This window comes from Pectinophora gossypiella, chromosome 17 (assembly GCF_024362695.1).
Source record: "Pectinophora gossypiella chromosome 17, ilPecGoss1.1, whole genome shotgun sequence".
NCBI classification, from domain to species: domain Eukaryota; kingdom Metazoa; phylum Arthropoda; class Insecta; order Lepidoptera; family Gelechiidae; genus Pectinophora; species Pectinophora gossypiella.
This window is the reverse complement of record NC_065420.1, coordinates 15,213,513-15,232,107: the sequence shown is the minus strand read 5'-3', so window position 1 is coordinate 15,232,107 and position 18,595 is coordinate 15,213,513. Positions and strand designations below refer to the sequence as shown.

The 18,595-nt window shown below is 40.9% G+C and overlaps 1 protein-coding gene across 1 annotated transcript; it reads right to left on the bottom strand.

Moving 5' to 3' along the window:
* Positions 1-9,470: 9,470 nt before the first annotated feature.
* LOC126374572 (neuroplastin) lies at positions 9,471-14,372 on the bottom strand. Its single transcript, XM_050021259.1, has 4 exons — positions 14,118-14,372; positions 11,185-11,326; positions 10,177-10,791; positions 9,471-10,058 (listed from the first exon to the last, which is right to left on the bottom strand). Exons 1-4 carry the CDS (start codon positions 14,188-14,190, stop codon positions 10,046-10,048), a joined length of 843 nt encoding a protein of 280 aa, XP_049877216.1. The 5' UTR covers positions 14,191-14,372; the 3' UTR covers positions 9,471-10,045.
* Between the last annotated feature and the right edge of the window lie 4,223 nt (positions 14,373-18,595).

Genomic DNA, 18,595 nt, shown 5'->3' with positions numbered 1-18,595 from the left:
GTTAGGTTTGGGTTTTTTTAGGTTTGGATTTTGTTAGGTTTGGGTTTTGTTAGGTTTGGGTTTTGTTAGGTTTGGGTTTTGTTAGGTTTGGGTTTTGTTAGGTTTGGGTTTTGTTAGGTTTGTGTTTGGGTTTGGTATGGGTTAGGTTTGAGTTTGGTTTGGGTTAGGTTTGTGTTAGGTTTGGGTTAGGTTTGGGTTTGGTTTAGGTGTGGGTTAAGTTTGGGTTTTTTTACGTTTGTGGTTTGTTAGATTTGTTTTTTGTTAGGTTTGGGTTGGGTTCGGGTATGGGTTAGGTTTGGGTTTGGTTTGAATTTTGTTAGGTTTGGGTTTGATTAGGTTTGGGTTAGGTTTCGTTTAAATTTGTGTTAGGTTTGTGTTTTATTAGGTTTGGGTTTTGTTAGTTTTGGGTTTTGTTAGGTTTGTGTTTGGGTTTGGTATGGGTTAGGTTTGAGTTAGGTTTGTGTTAGGTTTGTGTTAGGTTTGTGTTTGTTTAGTTTTGGGTTAGGTTGGGCTTAGGTTTGGGTTTGGTTTAGGCTTGGGTCAGATTTGGGTTAGGTTTGGGTTTGTTTAGGTTTGGGTTTTGTTAGGTTTGGGTTTTGTTAGGTTTGGGTTTTGTTAGGTTTGGGTTTTTTTAGGTTTGGGTTTTGTTAGGTTTGGGTTTTGTTAGGTTTGGGTTTTGTTAGGTTTGGGTTTTGTTAGGTTTGGGTTTTGTTAGGTTTGGGTTTTGTTAGGTTTGTGTTTGGGTTTGGTATGGGTTAGGTTTGAGTTTGGTTTGGGTTAGGTTTGTGTTAGGTTTGGGTTAGGTTTGGGTTTGGTTTAGGTGTGGGTTAAGTTTGGGTTTTTTTACGTTTGGGATTTGTTAGATTTGTTTTTTGTTAGGTTTGGGTTGGGTTCGGGTATGGGTTAGGTTTGGGTTTGGTTTGAATTTTGTTAGGTTTTAGGTTGTGGTTAGGTTTGTGTTAGATTTGGGTTAGGTTTGGGTCAGGTTTGGGTTAGGTTTGGGTTAGGTTTGTGTTCGTTTAGGTTTGTGTTTGGTTGGGCTTAGGTTTGCGTTTTGTTATGTTTGGGTTTTGTTAGATTTGGGTTTTGAGGTTTGGGTTTGATTTGGTTTAGGTTGTGGTTAGGTTTGTGTTAGATTTGGGTTAGGTTTGGGTTAGGTTTCGTTTAAATTTGTGTTAGGTTTGTGTTTTGTTAGGTTTGGGTTTTGTTAGGTTTGGGTTTTGTTAGGTTTGTGTTTGGGTTTGGTATGGGTTAGGTTTGAGTTTGGTTTGGGTTAGGTTTGTGTTAGGTTTGGGTTAGGTTTGGGTTTGGTTTAGGTGTGGGTTAAGTTTGGGTTTTTTTACGTTTGGGGTTTGTTAGATTTGTTTTTTGTTAGGTTTGGGTTGGGTTCGGGTATGGGTTAGGTTTGGGTTTGGTTTGAATTTTGTTAGGTTTGGGTTTGATTAGTTTTGGGTTAGGTTTCGTTTAAATTTGTGTTAGGTTTGTGTTTTATTAGGTTTGGGTTTTGTTAGTTTTGGGTTTTGTTAGGTTTGTGTTTGGGTTTGGTATGTGTTAGGTTTGAGTTTGGTTTGGGTTAGGTTAGAGTTAGGTTTGTGTTAGGTTTGTATTTGTTTAGTTTTGGGTTAGGTTGGGCTTAGGTTTGGGTTTGGTTTAGGCTTGGGTCAGATTTGGGTTAGGTTTGGGTTTTTTTAGGTTTGGGTTTTGTTAGGTTTGGGTTTTGTTAGGTTTGGGTTTTGTTAGGTTTGGGTTTTGTTAGGTTTGGGTTTTGTTAGGTTTGGGTTTTGTTAGGTTTGTGTTTGGGTTTGGTATGGGTTAGGTTTGAGTTTGGTTTGGGTTAGGTTTGTGTTAGGTTTGGGTTAGGTTTGGGTTTGGTTTAGGTGTGGGTTAAGTTTGGGTTTTTTTACGTTTGGGGTTTGTTAGATTTGTTTTTTGTTAGGTTTGGGTTGGGTTCGGGTATGGGTTAGGTTTGGGTTTGGTTTGAATTTTGTTAGGTTTGGGTTTGATTAGGTTTGGGTTAGGTTTCGTTTAAATTTGTGTTAGGTTTGTGTTTTATTAGGTTTGAGTTTTGTTAGTTTTGGGTTTTGTTAGGTTTGTGTTTGGGTTTGGTATGGGTTAGGTTTGAGTTTGGTTTGGGTTAGGTTTGAGTTAGGTTTGTGTTTGTTTAGGTTTGGGTTAGGTTGGGCTTAGGTTTGGGTTTGGTTTAGGCTTGGGTCAGATTTGGGTTAGGTTTGTGTTTGTTTAGGTTTGGGTTTTGTTAGGTTTGGGTTTTGTTAGGTTTGGGTTTTGTTAGGTTTGGGTTTTGTTATGTTTGGGTTTTTTTAGGTTTGGGTTTTGTTAGGTTTGGGTTTTGTTAGGTTTGGGTTTTGTTAGGTTTGGGTTTTGTTAGGTTTGGGTTTTGTTAGGTTTGGGTTTTGTTAGGTTTGTGTTTGGGTTTGGTATGGGTTAGGTTTGAGTTTGGTTTGGGTTAGGTTTGTGTTAGGTTTGGGTTAGGTTTGGGTTTGGTTTAGGTGTGGGTTAAGTTTGGGTTTTTTTACGTTTGGGGTTTGTTAGATTTGTTTTTTGTTAGGTTTGGGTTGGGTTCGGGTATGGGTTAGGTTTGGGTTTGGTTTGAATTTTGTTAGGTTTGGGTTTGATTAGGTTTGGGTTAGGTTTCGTTTAAATTTGTGTTAGGTTTGTGTTTTATTAGGTTTGGGTTTTGTTAGTTTTGGGTTTTGTTAGGTTTGTGTTTGGGTTTGGTATGGGTTAGGTTTGAGTTTGGTTTGGGTTAGGTTTGAGTTAGGTTTGTGTTTGTTTAGTTTTGGGTTAGGTTGGGCTTAGGTTTGGGTTTGGTTTAGGCTTGGGTCAGATTTGGGTTAGGTTTGGGTTTTGTTAGGTTTGGGTTTTGTTAGGTTTGGGTTTTGTTAGGTTTGGGTTTTGTTAGGTTTGTGTTTGGGTTTGGTATGGGTTAGGTTTGAGTTTGGTTTGGGTTAGGTTTGTGTTAGGTTTGGGTTAGGTTTGGGTTTGGTTTAGGTGTGGGTTAAGTTTGGGTTTTTTTACGTTTGGGGTTTGTTAGATTTGTTTTTTGTTAGGTTTGGGTTGGGTTCGGGTATGGGTTAGGTTTGGGTTTGGTTTGAATTTTGTTAGGTTTGGGTTTGATTAGGTTTGGGTTAGGTTTCGTTTAAATTTGTGTTAGGTTTGTGTTTTATTAGGTTTGAGTTTTGTTAGTTTTGGGTTTTGTTAGGTTTGTGTTTGGGTTTGGTATGGGTTAGGTTTGAGTTTGGTTTGGGTTAGGTTTGAGTTAGGTTTGTGTTTGTTTAGGTTTGGGTTAGGTTGGGCTTAGGTTTGGGTTTGGTTTAGGCTTGGGTCAGATTTGGGTAAGGTTTGTGTTTGTTTAGGTTTGGGTTTTGTTAGGTTTGGGTTTTGTTAGGTTTGGGTTTTGTTAGGTTTGGGTTTTTTTAGGTTTGGGTTTTGTTAGGTTTGGGTTTTGTTAGGTTTGGGTTTTGTTAGGTTTGGGTTTTGTTAGGTTTGGGTTTTGTTAGGTTTGTGTTTGGGTTTGGTATGGGTTAGGTTTGAGTTTGGTTTGGGTTAGGTTTGTGTTAGGTTTGGGTTAGGTTGGGGTTTGGTTTAGGTGTGGGTTAAGTTTGGGTTTTTTTACGTTTGGGGTTTGTTAGATTTGTTTTTTGTTAGGTTTGGGTTGGGTTCGGGTATGGGTTAGATTTGGGTTTGGTTTGAATTTTGTTAGGTTTGGGTTTGATTAGGTTTGGGTTAGGTTTCGTTTAAATTTGTGTTAGGTTTGTGTTTTATTAGGTTTGGGTTTTGTTAGTTTTGGGTTTTGTTAGGTTTGTGTTTGGGTTTGGTATGGGTTAGGTTTGAGTTTGGTTTGGGTTAGGTTTGAGTTAGGTTTGTGTTAGGTTTGTGTTTGTTTAGTTTTGGGTTAGGTTGGGCTTAGGTTTGGGTTTGGTTTAGGCTTGGGTCAGATTTGGGTTAGGTTTGGGTTTGTTTAGGTTTGGGTTTTGTTAGGTTTGGGTTTTGTTAGGTTTGGGTTTTGTTAGGTTTGGGTTTTGTTAGGTTTGGGTTTTGTTAGGTTTGGGTTTTGTTAGGTTTGGGTTTTGTTAGGTTTGGGTTTTGTTAGGTTTGGGTTTTGTTAGGTTTGGGTTTTGTTAGGTTTGGGTGGTATTAGGTTTGGGTGGTGTTAGGTTTGGGTAGTGTTAGGTTAGGTTAGGTTAGGTTTGGGTTTTGTTAGGTTTGGGTTTTGTTAGGTTTGGGTTTTGTTAGGTTTGGGTTTTGTTAGGTTTGGGTGGTGTTAGGTTTGGGTGGTATTAGGTTTGGGTGGTGTTAGGTTTGGGTAGTGTTAGGTTTGTGTTGTGTTAGGTTTAGTTCATGTTAGGTTTAGTTCATGTTAGGGTTGGGTTAGGATAGGTTTAGGTATTGTTTGGATTCAGTTCGTTATTTCATATTATTATCCATGAAAATTCGTAATATCACTCTACTGCATCAAAATATCATAGACGCTTTTCTTTTTTATTGCTTCATAGGGTAGTCCTTGTCTCCCCGAAAATTTTAAGACCACTCCCGCGTCTCTAGGACGCCGGGAATGCAAAAATTTTGCCCTCCCGCCCACCCTCTGGCGATTTATTAGGCAGACGAGGTCACATACCCGCAGGGAAATCCACTCGCATTGTTATAAATACCTAGAATTCTTATTTACTTTCGTGCTTGTATTATTTTTTATATACCTCCTTTTTATATTATGTACTTATTTACGTTTTTAATTACTTATGCGGTTAATTACTTTTAATTAATACGTTTAGATATAGATTTATTTTTATACATTTTGCTTATTTCCATGCATACTCATTTATTTATTTGCTTATGTACTTAAGCTTACGTAGACAGCGAGTATGTCAGCGATTCAGCGATGGTGCCTACACTACATGGGCAATGTTGCTTGCTCAGGACAAAATCTTGTAGCGGACTCAACTATTTGACCAGCTAGTTCGTTCCGTATTCAATAGATGGCGCTCATTATTTCTGAATGTTTGTACAGCGGTCCAGCTAATGAGAGACTTTCCAATCGTTGTTCCCCAAACACACGATAGATGGCGTTGTTCACTTTTAACACGTGATTATTACCTATTTTCTCATTGCTGGGGTACATAATTGTTCAAAATTAAGCAAAATTAAAAATTTTGAAAAAAACCCACGACGGTATAAATCTCATCGAAAAAGAATCAAATAACTGAAAATCTCCGACTTAACCCAATCATTATGTAACGAAATATTATATTATTATATTATAATATTATACTTTCTAAAAAAGAGTTGATATCTCGAGACATTGGTAATAGATCAGATATACTTAAGTACCTAAACAATGAATATGGATGTTTACAGTTTTTTCCTAACGTGTCTGTTTCTCGAAGATATACTTAAATGTAGCGATAATAATTTTACCATAATACATAACCCAGGAATATCCGTCGGGGGCTGCCTTTTCTATATAAAATTTCAACAAAAATTTAATCATACTCATAAGTGTATTTTATGCCGTCGTTAAACATCTAAAATTCTTCAATACATATAAGATAAGTGGCCGCGTTCTAAAAACCAACATACTACCAAGGGCCACATACAAAACGAGCGTGACACGCCTGGCGTGTCATCGGCCCCGCTTAATGATGACACGCCTGGCGTGTCATTGGCCACACGTAAAGATTTACATTCATTTTCGCTGATGCGGCGCCACTGACGCTATTTCGTGTTTACTTCCTAAACTGTGCGGTGGTGATTGAGAGTTTCAATTATTTAGAATGCATTCTAAGAAGGTTGATGAGCTAAAAAGTAAGTTTTATTATAAATTGATAAGTGGTTGTAAACATTTTGCAAGATTTTAATAAGTCATTTTTAATATTTAGGACCTACAAAAAAAATTTGTCCAAGATACAGACGTAGACTTGACTCAAGCAGATAGCCCATTTTGATTTGATTTTTAGGGTTCCATAAAAGAGAAACCCTGTACCATACTACACCCATACCCTCCTACACTATACTATACTATAGAATCCACTCATGTATTTGTCTGTCTGTCCGTCTGTATGGAAAACGTTGAAATTTAGTACATAGGTACCTATTTAGGATTTGGTGGCTCAAACACGAAGGCGCGGTAGTAGATAAACAAATTCCTAAGTTTTGGGTTGTTTTCGGAGGGGAAACTAAAAAAAATTGAACTTTTCGCAAGTGCATCTTGTAATACTAATATCAAATAAAAGAACTTTTACGGAGAATGGAAATGAAAATGGTTTTTTAACCGACTTCGCAAGAAGGAGGATTATGGTTTTCGAGTATATGTAAATACGTATATTTCTTTGTGTCGCTCTGTAGTAAACGGCTTGTCGTTAGATTCGTCTTGATTGTGAGATTTGTAAGACATTGATACGTCAAAATTATAAAAAAAAAATTCTCATGTAGTCGGGTCTTTTGTTTTTGAAATAATTCCACTTACATTTTTTTAATCCATCGTTTTAAAGAGATTCCATCAGAATAATTACGAAAATTGACTGTCTCCGAAACTTTTAAGTCTTTTTGAAAAAAAAAATATAAAATATAGAACTTTACTTTTTATTTTACAGTAAAATTATAATGAAAATCCTAAAGGAAATTGGGCAAATCTGGTCCAAGAACCTCCACTGATGAGACTTATATGTAATGAAAGCTTATGCTTTCTGGCAAAGTTCTATCAGATTCTGTCCCGGGGTTCTTTTTCTACGGCCATGTAGTACATCGCCTTATGCGAAAGAGACGAAATTTTATACATTACTAGATAAAGCCCGCGACTTCGTCCGCGTGGCGTGTCATAAAATAGAGATATTTGTGTGTGTGGGAGAAAGGTTAAAAAATTCTTAATTTTATTTAACGGCGAAATGCCTAAGAACAAAATTAAAATAACTTAAAAAGACTTATAACCTACAATTATTTGAACAAAATTTAGAAATTACAACAGAATATTACTTATACATAATTCAATAGCCGTGAACGTCCGCCTGGAAAATTCAACAGAAAACTACCTACTAAAGATTTGAACCATCCAAGAATAGTGAAAAGTCGCCCGCATAATTCAATATTTAATACGACCATCAACGACGTCTGCCTCACGCGTCTGCCGCATTCCGGTTGCTCACTCGGGTATCTGCCCCCCCTCCGCGCCTCGCCACCACGGTCGCCGCCCCATTCGCTCTAACTCGCTTCCCGTTCCTAGGGGAATTTTTAACTTTGCATTCACTAAGGTATATGCATGTCAAATTTCTAGCATCTAACTTATGCAGTTTAGATTTTTTCATACAACAATTTTTTCCCGTTAACTCCCGTTTTTCAAAATACAGCCATAACTAAACTTTATATTTATTAAGGTATGCATGCATGCTAGATTGAAAACATCTATCTTACGCGGTTTCGATTTTTTCATACAAATGTTTTTTTCCTGCTAACTCTCGTTCCCGTGGGAATTTTGCAATATCCTGTTGCAACTAAGCTTTAAGTTTACTAAGGTACATGCATGCCAAATTTCAATCGTCTAACTTAAGCGGTTTAGATTTTTCATACAAAAGGATTTTCCCGCTAATTCCCGTTCCCGTGGGAATTTCGGGAATTCATTTCTTAGTGCACCTCTAGGGTACCTAAGCTACGTCCCTTCCAAATTTCAAGTACCTACGTTTAGCCGTTTAGGCTGTGCGTTGATATGTCAGTCAGTGAGTCAGTTAGTTTCTCCTTTTATATATTTAGATGATACATAATTATTGTAGACTTAATTATTCAGGAACAAATCTTGAGTCGATTTTAGCTCAAATTGTATTTTATCTCGTATTTAGCCAGGACAAACATGCCGTAAAAAAAGAACCCCGGGACAGAATCTGATAGAACTTTGCCAGATTCATAGGGAAAGCATAAGCTTTCATTACACATAAGTCTAAATCGATGCTATAATTATGCGCCGCCCTGGCCGTAACCGGTCGAATGACTTATTACTATATTTTTTTGTATCTTAGGTGCGTAATATTGATTACTCTTAAAATGTTTACAACCCCTGAAAGTATGGGCTTTGGGCATTAAACTAGAAACCAAGCTATATATGGAGATCTGTGTTTAATTTCAAAAATATTGGTCTATTTCATTAATTAATTATCGCATTTTTGGCTGATTTTGCATTTTTTCTTCGTGACACGCCTCGCGTGTCACTGGCCCCCTGTGAAAGTTTTGCGTGACACGCCAGGCGTGTCATTGGCCACGAATCGGTTAAAAATAAAACAATTTTTTCCTTGAACATTATGATTTATTAGGTAGGTAAACGTATTTAAGACGTCTCCTTTATATTCGTGGTGGTGGCTGCGGTCGTCTCCTCTATAGGTGTATTAGTCTCAGGACTTCGACTGGGAGGATGGACAGTTATTTCTCTCTTTGTCAGAATTTAATCGAAGATATACTGCAGGATTCGTCTCATGATTAGAAAGATGAATTGCGGCCGCTGTTGTGTCAGAGTTAACATGGAGAGGTATTACCGCTGTTTGTGTCTCAGTATAAGAAGAATGTGGGATACGTTTTGTATCAGGATTCTGAGAATGGAGGGCGTTTCCTCTTGTCTGAGGATTAAGAATATGGAGTGGGGTTGTTGTTGTTGTTTCAGGATCAGGAGGTTGAAGAGGGATTACTGTTATCTCAGGAAGATGCAGGATTCCTCTTGTCTCCGGATCAGGTGGTGGGTGGAGAGGGATTATTCTTGTCTCCGGCTCAGGCATAACAGGCTCGGGAGGAAATCTGCCGAAAAAGCAACCCTATTCAGGACCACTGTTTCCCTTCAGCAGTCAAGTATTTTAGAAATGGAGAACTGCACCGACCAGACTTGTCGTCGGCCCATAGAGTAGTTTCCAACTAGTCAAATCACGAGATTACTAGATTGTATGTAAAAGCAACCCTAAGCTATGACGTTATACAAAAACGAGCCTAGGAAACTACCCAATAGTACCTACTGAACATTAGTATAATTTCGTCAACTATCGATGCCAACTCTACAGCTAAGATGGGTTGAAGTGTTTCGCTCTCAACGGTTCAAATCTTCAAATCATTTTGACGGATGACATCTTGTTGTCATAGTTTTTCATCCTATAAATCTAATAGTTTTGGGCCGATACAATTTAGTTTGCCATCGACACGACAAGAAGAAGAATAGGCTATTGGGTGCTACTAGCAATAGCTAAGAAATATCTTTTTCGTTGGTTGGTTTAGACAAAATAGAGCATGTCCTTTATAAATCTGTGAAGCGTCGCTACTTAGTTTGTACTTCTGGGACTTTCAGCTCGTATAAAATAACGAGACTGGCGCAAGGCGGCCGCTGGCTCTTGGTTCAAATAAATCCTCTCAAAATTCTTTGTATTGGCAGACAATGATTAGGTATGAAACTGAGGATGGCACAAGAGATGGTTGCAAAGAAAAGACAAGTGTATAACTGAATACATAATTTATTTGTTACTGGTTGTACCCGAGCAGGCGGCGGCGGCGGCGGCGGCCCACGTCACAGGGCGCGTCTACTCGCGCTACAGGCAACTATGTACAATTGTACACCCATTATTTACAACATAAACGATAGAAGACTCAACATAATATTAATATATCAAAATGTTAATTCGGTATAATTCCGCTTATAATATCGATGCTCTACGAGTGGAAACGTTTAAAGCGCACAGGGATACGTTAGCGGCGGGGGTTCTAAACATATTCGTTTTTGTAAATTAACTCGGTAACGCGGAGCGGTACAAGTGATACAAAAGGACGTCCGTAGTATTTAAGTACCTACTTGCGTTAAACTTACCTCGACGGGGCGCGGCACCGTCTCGTCCCACAACGTCCCGCATCGAACGCGAGCGTAAAGTGAAGCGGGCGGCCTACTACAATCGTGTCACTATCCCTAATTAATTAATTAACAATATATTTGGTTAAAGATTTGAAAAACAAAAACTCCAAAATCACAATGGTGCGCGCGGCGGCGACCACGGGGCTGGGCGGCGGCCCGCGCTGCTTACGACTTCTTCCTGCAATACATAACAACAGCGGCGCGTTAGCTCCTCTGACCGCCACTCGCAAACACTGTCAAACACACCAGCAACGGGACGTAGGGCAAGCTACTAGGACATGGCAGAGGGCACTCACTGGTCGTGGTTGTCGGTGTCCGAGTCCTCCAGCTCGGTCTTGGTGCGGCGCTTCTCGTACACCAGGATGATGGCGCAGAGCACGAACACCTCGGCGCAGATGCCGAGGAAGGGCCAGAGCGCGGCGTACATGTCCTTGACGCGCAGGCGCGTGACGGCCGCCGTGCCCTGGCCGCCGGCCGCGGCGCAGCGGAACCAGCCCGCGTCGCCGCGCTCGGCCGGCTCCAGCACCAGCTCGCCCGCCTCCACGCCCTGCTCGCTGGCCCGCAGCGCCGCGCGCGGCCCCATGGCCGCCGTCACCTCCGTGCCGTTCTCCACCGTCTCCGACGAGTTGCTGAAGGTCCACACGACGGCCGGGTACGGCCGGCCCACCAGCTTGCACACCAACTTCAGCTTCTGGCCCTCGACGACGCTGGTGTCGGCGGGCAGCTTGGCGTGGGGCCGCACGCGCAGCTGCCAGGCCAGCTGGGCGGCGCCGGCGCTGCAGCTGTAGTTGCCGAAGTCGGCCTCCACGGCGCGCTCGCCCAGCGTCAGCAGCGAGCGCGGCCCGCCCGCCGCCGGCAGCAGCACCAGGTGGCCCCGCTCCGACAGCTCCAGCACCGTGCCGTTCTTCCTCCTGCAACACACGTCCGCATGCTATTACACGGTGATTCCTAGATATAAAGCCAAACCTAACCAAAGCCAATACCCTACGCAGTTATGTATGTGAAAATGAATATAAACACTCAACGTTTAGTCGCTATAAATAGTTAAATTGCCACATGACTGTACATACTCCTATCGAAAGGTATAGAGAAGCTTTAATTAATTGCTACGACGACAATAACCATGCGCAGAGTCCGAGCACCGTCCGCTCGTCGGCATTTCAGTTGCCGAGTTAGCTTAATGAGCGATCGACCCGATTGTTTCTGAAGTATCATGTGTCAACCATAATTGAACAAACTTTCATTTACCACAAGCTTCCAGTCAAAATAAAGTCGGTCAGTCGGTCGTGCACGAAGGTACTCACCAGACGAGCGGCTCCGCGCTGCCGAGACTGCTGCAGTCGAGGGAGAAGTTCCCGCGCAGGTCGAAGTACTCCACCTTGCCGGCGTCGGCCCCGTCGTCGGCGCCGCCCGCGGCCTCCGCGGCGTCTGTGGTCGGCGCCGCGCCTGCACACACACACTCGAGGTCAGAGCCGGCCCGCGGCCGCCTCGCGCGCGCGCCACGCGGTGCCAACTTACACTGGGCGAAGAAGTCATGTAGAGCTATCCAGCATGAGTCGATCTGACCAGCGTCGGACCCGTGCGAGTAACGCTAGCGTTGGCAATCCGATTGCAGGACGCGGGCGGAGCCGGGTGGCGACTAGGTGCCGTGGCGGTACCTTATCATTTAATTTTAATTAGGATAAAAACTAATCTACTGTCTACTCGAGCGATACGAACGGCGATATCTATAAGCGAATTGTGAAATCTACTACCGTCTTATGTCTTATCTACGTGTACAGAAAATAAGGAAGCGTCTAAAATCTAAATAACGAACAAAACGTCAAACATCCGAGGACGAGGTAGCGAGGAGCGGCCCTCCGCCGCTCACTACTGCACAGAGATCACATCGAGGCCACCGACGGAGCGACTCCTCTCGCCGAAGACGGAGAGGCCTACGGGACGGAGACAAATCATACGGTGCAACGACAACTAGCGACTAACGCTATCGAATCCAAATAGAAAGAACAGAAAACGGGCGGCTACGGAGCAAAGAAAACATATATGGGCGGGCGGCGGCGGGCGGTACCGGACAGGCGCACGCGCACGCGCGGCGAGCTGCGCGCGCACTCGTACACGCCGGCGTGGTGCGGCCGCGCCGCCGGCGCCGCCAGGCGCGCCGTGAGCGCGGCGCCGGCCGCCGCCGCCGCGCCGGCCGCCGCCGCCTCGCCCGCCGCCATGTCGGCCGGCGGCGGCCCGCCGTCCAGGCGCCAGTCGGCGCGCTGCTCGGGCCGCAGCGCGCACTCCACCACGAGCGGCGCGCCCGCGCCCACCACCAGCTCGCGCTCGGCCGCCGCCGCCTCTGCGGACGCCACGCACCGTCCGCGTCTCTAGCCAGCGCTAGCGACGCGGACGTCACAGATTACGCTGCGGAGATCGGCCGCTATCACCGGCAGTTGTAAAAACAAATGTTCAGTATCAGTGTGTATGTGCTCATTGCCAGATCTGTGTTCTCAAACATTGTCTAAGAAGATATCTCGATGACTAGCTTACGCACATTAAACTAATTAAATAGATAACATTTATTTGCTTATAGTTTTACTAACAGTTTTCCCATTACCCAACATATTATGTATACCTAATTACTTTGTTTTATCAATTAAATAAATATAATAAATATAAATAGGGGTATAAGATAAGAAGGAGTATATATATACATACCCCCTCCAGTTTATTGAGGGGAGGCCTGTGCCCAGCAATGGGACGTATATAGGTTATTTATTTAGGTTATTTAGGTTATCTATATGTATATATTTTTTTTCTATTTCACCAAATCTATAAAGTAATAGGTAATTTATTTAATTATTTACCACATGGAAGCATTTCATCTAAAAACAATATTGCTATTGGACAAATGGCATATTGCAATATTGCTTTTTTAGATGAACTGCTTCAATGTGGCCTTTTTAGCCCCCTTCTCCACTGAACAAGCTTGTTCTATATAGAAAAAATATGGCTGTAAACAAGCTAATATTTTAATCAAACAGAAATGGAATGACTGTTTTAACTTCATTACTGTGTACACATACCTACCTACATGACAACCGTTATCATTACATTTTATTTGTTAAGTATATGACTGTAGTTTCCCAGTTTTACAAAAACTCCAACAGCTACCTTTATTATATTATACTCATATATTCTTCTTCGACAATTGTGTGGGTTGTGAGGTGAATTACCAAACATCAACCCTGGTGTCAGGGTTATTATTAAACCACGAAAGGCCCCTGACATGGCTCATGTAACAACATATTACTTATATAAATAGTACATATAAATAGTTTTACTTTTGTTTGTAGAGCACAGGTACATCTTTCAAACAAGCATCAACAAAATTAGTGCCAATTAGTGAAAAATAAACTTCATTATGACTCCACTATGTTCATAATTATGGGCCATATCCTGTTGCCAAAAAACCATGGTTTGTGGTCAATCTTTTGATAAACAGTAATACAGCAGTTATAAAAAGGTTGAATTATCTTTGAATCTTTAGTGATGATTGATTGAAAGATGTAATATCACTCTTACACAAAATCTTGGTGTGTGTATACTGTATAAGTACTACACCTTAGTCAACATAATAAAATGTGGGTATTTTCCATATGTAAATAAAAGTTGTTTTATGACAAAATAAGTCAAATTGATTGAGATAATGTTTGATACATTATCGCAATCATTTCAGTAATATTATTATTTGTTTTATTCTTGAAACTTTTTTCTAAAAGAACCCATTACCTATAAGGTATCTTTCTCAAATTGAATTCCTGCCTGATACTTGGTTGTTTGTGAAAGGCTCTTCATAAGAAGCATAGTATAGATGGTATAGCGTGATGGACTGGGCCTGTCGAAGTATGTGTGTGTGATGTAGTATTAATGCACTAGGTAAACGATGTGGAGTCTCTGACCTCGGCGACAAGGGCGCCCGCTACGCTACTCCCGACTAGTCGCGCTATCTACCGAGACACTAGCAGGAACAGCCGCACGTCTGACACCGACAAGGCATGCGTGGTGTGATGCGACACCAGCCCCGACTGCTAGTGACATCACCGTCGCGGCCACGATCGATCAGCTGCGACCTGTCCCCGAATGTCTATGCTTGACCCATATACTAGCAATTTCGTCCCTTACACACCTAATTGCTACCAAAACAATAATTTAATTTTCATATGTCACCATTATGTATATTAAATTCACTTACTTTGTCCGTTTGAGGGAACCACAGTGGCTAAAAATAGCAGTGCCACTGGCAAACAGGATAGTACTCGCCGCATGGTGATTGCTATTAGATGGATACTAATCACTTAAAGATATTATTCTTATCAGATGAGCGCAATGCTCACTAAACAGTCAACCACAACGGAAGAAGGACTTCCAAATGACTAATCAACGTTACGAACACTAGAACAATGCAGCAAAATGGCGCAGTGAGTGAACGGCTGACAGATAGCAAATAGTGTTGTTCGCGAACTCTTGCTTGCGGTAAACTTGAGTCTACTCGTAACAAACGCCAAAATCGTCCAAAAATTCCGAAACACTTTCGATGTTTTGTTCAACAATACATGACTTTCTTTAAATGTTTAAAAATACATCAGTTAAAGGCCGAATCTATTTTGATTAGGGTTAGCCCGAAAGGGTTGATCAAACCTAAGATAGATAAGTCATTCGCTGACGGGTTTATAAAACGTAGTGGTTATATATATATGCGCCTTTGACTACAACGGATATACGATTCGCACTTGAGTTATGGAAGTATTCGAAATTTCGAATCGTAGAAAGAGTATAGGTACTACAGAAGACTGGATATCCTATTCACTCGCACAGAAAAAAGAAAAATAATTGCTAGTTTCGTATGACAAAAAGAAACAGAGCATGATATTTATTGTCCCTCATCGTATGTCGGCGTTTTTCAGCTACTCAAAAGGAAGGAACAAATGAGGGGAATGCAGGAAAGGAACTGAAAAAAGCATACACCACTCCACCAAGGAAAGGAATATAGTATAGCTACACTAAATTAGTATTATTTTATAAATAAAAACACCTGACTGCTTAATATACGTTTTTTATTTTATGGATATCTTTTATGTAATGACGTGGCGGATAGAACAGATGTCAGATAAGTAGATTTTCCTGGTATGTCTCTTACTGGGCTGAATTTGATATTTTGATAAAATAATTACTCGAATCGTAACATCTGCGAATCACATCCCTAAAACATAGATATCTGGGATTGCCAGATGAAAAAAATAAAGGCAAACATAATCCTATTATAATACTATTGTTACTATTTTTTACATCCCTATCGGGGTGGGCAGTATAACACAAGTTATCATAAGCATGATAACCCATACCCATTATAGAGTCGATAAAGTAATGCTACTAATAAAGTCGTACGTAACCCAATGTCCTTTTATAACCCAAACCTCATTGTTTAACTATTATGCGTCTGGAAAACTGGGCTTTATGATGGTCATACTATGTATAGAACTAGAAATTAACGCTTTCTCGGTGTAGTATTCTCCATGCTACTTTTTTAAGGAAAATAGGGTAGTATATCTTTTGCCTTCCGCCACGCAGTACTCCGTCTGCCGCGAGTGGGATGGCTCCCAGATAGTGATGGGCAGGGAAAGAAAAAATTGGGTGGGAAAGAAAAAATATCGGGAAAATATGGGAAAATAAAATAAACACCCGAAAAATTCCCGAATCATGGGAAAATATTTTTTATTCAATTATTTTTAATCTTATTATTATTTGTATCTCGTTTCCATGTCTCGGGTCGGGTCTGTCATGGAGTCCCGGACTTTTGGAAGGCGTGCGTGGGGCCGAAGCTAACACGTAGAGGCCCCTTAAGACAATTTACTCTAAATGTGTTGTGACACCAACCGGCGATTATCCCTGTATGCACTATGGGAGTGCACCCAAAGACAATTCCTGGTTCGTGTAGGACTATTGCAGATTATGGGAACAAAAGGAACTGGGCTATTGGGTTGGGGGTTAGTGAACCGGGATACTGGGGCTATGGGGGACTATGGCGCCTGCTCGACCAATGTTAATTACAGAGATATATTGGGCAGGCGGTGACTCGTCACTCACTGGTTGGGCCACCTATCTAGCCGACGCGACTGGACGGCAAGGCAGCAACATGGTTGTGAGCATCTCAGGGTGTCAAGAGGTGTACACCGCTTTCTGCGAGGCGGTTTACCCGCCTTACCAACTCGCGACTTATGCATCTTTCACTTCCACCTTGCGAGCGTATAGCTCTAACGCCCCACTCTGGCTGGCCAATGAAGGCAAGCCAGAGGTGAGAGTCCTGCGGCCCCCGCTAAGATCCACTCCGGCCAGCCAGTACTGTCACCATCTTTGTTGCTCTTCTTTGGACTCTCTCTAGTAGTGCAATGTCCTTCCTATAGTAAAGTCTCCATAGATGAAACCCATGTTCTAACAGCCATCTGACGTAAGTAAGTTTTGTAAAGCCTAAGAAACAATTCCGTATCTATATGATAAAAAGCTTTTCTAATTATGTATACGAGGGAGTTATCCTTCTTAGTGATTCCAATAATGTGTTCGTCCCACTTTAGATTATGTGTTATCGTTATGCCAAGGTCATTTTGTTATTTAACACACTCGAGAGGTTTTGAGTCAATGGTGTAACTCAACGTGGGGTGGTTACTGCCAACATGCAACACAGTGCATTTGTCTACTTTTAATGTGATTAGCCAATCTCGGGTCCAAGCAATTACTCTATCAAGATCATCTTGGATTATATTATGGCTAATAAGTGGATTCCCCGTTATTTTCGTGTCATCTGCAAAGAGTGATATATCAGACATGATACCATGTTTAAGATTTGTAAGGTAGATACTGAATAAAATAGGTCCTAACACCGATCCCTGCGGCACACCGCTGAGGACTTTTCTGGGAACAGAGTATGATTCTCCGATGCGCACAGAGAATGTGCGATTTGACAGGAAGTCTTCAATCCACTTCACGACATTGTCTCTGATTCCAAAGGGCTCTAATTTAGCAATCAATCGTGTGACAGGAACTCGATCAAAAGCTTGTTCATAGTCCAAGTAAATAATATCTGTAGGTATTCGTGCCTCCCAATTTCTTGCACAAAACCATGTTGCTCCTCGATGATGACATTCTCTCGTGCCAAAAGCATCCTATATATCCTATAATATATAGATATCTTTGCATGGAATTATTAAAATCGAACATTCCATTCAAAATATATTACAAAGGAGATCATCGGCTTTCCATACTTTGGCCGGCCCAAATTTGAAAGTGCCGGTCAGAGAAAAAAAAATGTGTCAAACTTTTCGAGTAGATTGTTCTGAACATTTTTTACTATGACACCAGACGTGTATGACCATTAGTTTGGCTTTAATTGGATTTTAAAAATCTCGATTTTTCATACATTTTGTAAAAAATAATATTATGTCCGTTGGGAAAAAGAGGTATACAGGCGTATTACAAAAAGGACCTTTAGAACATTTAATAATCTGGTGCAAAACATTTTTGACCGTTATCTTGACTTTTTATTCGTCTCTCTTTCCGTTTTGGTTCAAATGGGAAAATGTCAGCCAGCGAAACGAAATAAGTCAAATCTTTTGGTAAACGACTTGAAACGTATTTTTACTATACTACCAAATGTCGACTTTGGCTTTTATTGGACTTTTAAAAAAATCTTTTTTTTATACATTTTAACAATGACAACAAGTAGAGCTTTCCCAATGACTAGTTATTAGTCAGATAAATACTTTGTGTTTTTGTTTTGTGTGTTGTTAGGTGAACTTCTATATTAATACTATCTGATTTTAGATATGACGTTGGCTGTAGTTTTTGCATTCGACTCAACATTACGGCCTAAGTTTAGGTTGAATTATGGTATTGATTCACCTTGACCGTAAATGGTTACCACCCTCCAAAGATAAGCTTGCCATCTAGTGACGAAACTCGTATTTTGGCATGACGTCTGAAGTATCTGTTAGGGAAAACAGGAGTCGGGTAGTTGTACTTTGCAAGTATGCCTATCACAATGTCATGGTGCTACTCGGCCGATAACATAGTACCTCTATCACCCCACTGTTTATTCCTTGTATACACTTTTCTTTAAAAAAAAGTAGCTTCTTAAGCGTGTATCACCATCAGGTAAGGTAGTGGTCAAACGCAAACCTATTTTTCAAAAGACGACCACCATATTACGCCTTTAGCAAGATAGTTCCATTATCACTAGATAAAACTTTTTTTTGATTTTTGAAAAATCGAATTAAGTTCAAAATATTGGTCATAGTCGTTTAATGCCATAGTAATAAACATTCTGACGATCCTTTAAATAACGCGCCTGTTATATTTTATTTTTATACAAAATGAAACAAAATTCAAGTTTTTTTTTAAATCCAACAAAAGCCAAACTAATTAATGGTCATAGACGTTTGGTGCCCTAATAATAAATGGTCAAATGGATAAGTTCTAACGGGATATACAAATATTGTTCCATGGCCGGCACTTCACATTTTCACCAAAAATGTATGAAAATTCAGTTTTTTTTTAATTCGAATAAAACCGAAAATATTGACCCTACAGCTTTGGTGCCATAGTAATAAATGCTCAGACGGATAAGTTCTAAGGATAATACCATTATTGTTACTTGGCCGGGACTTTACATTTTCACCA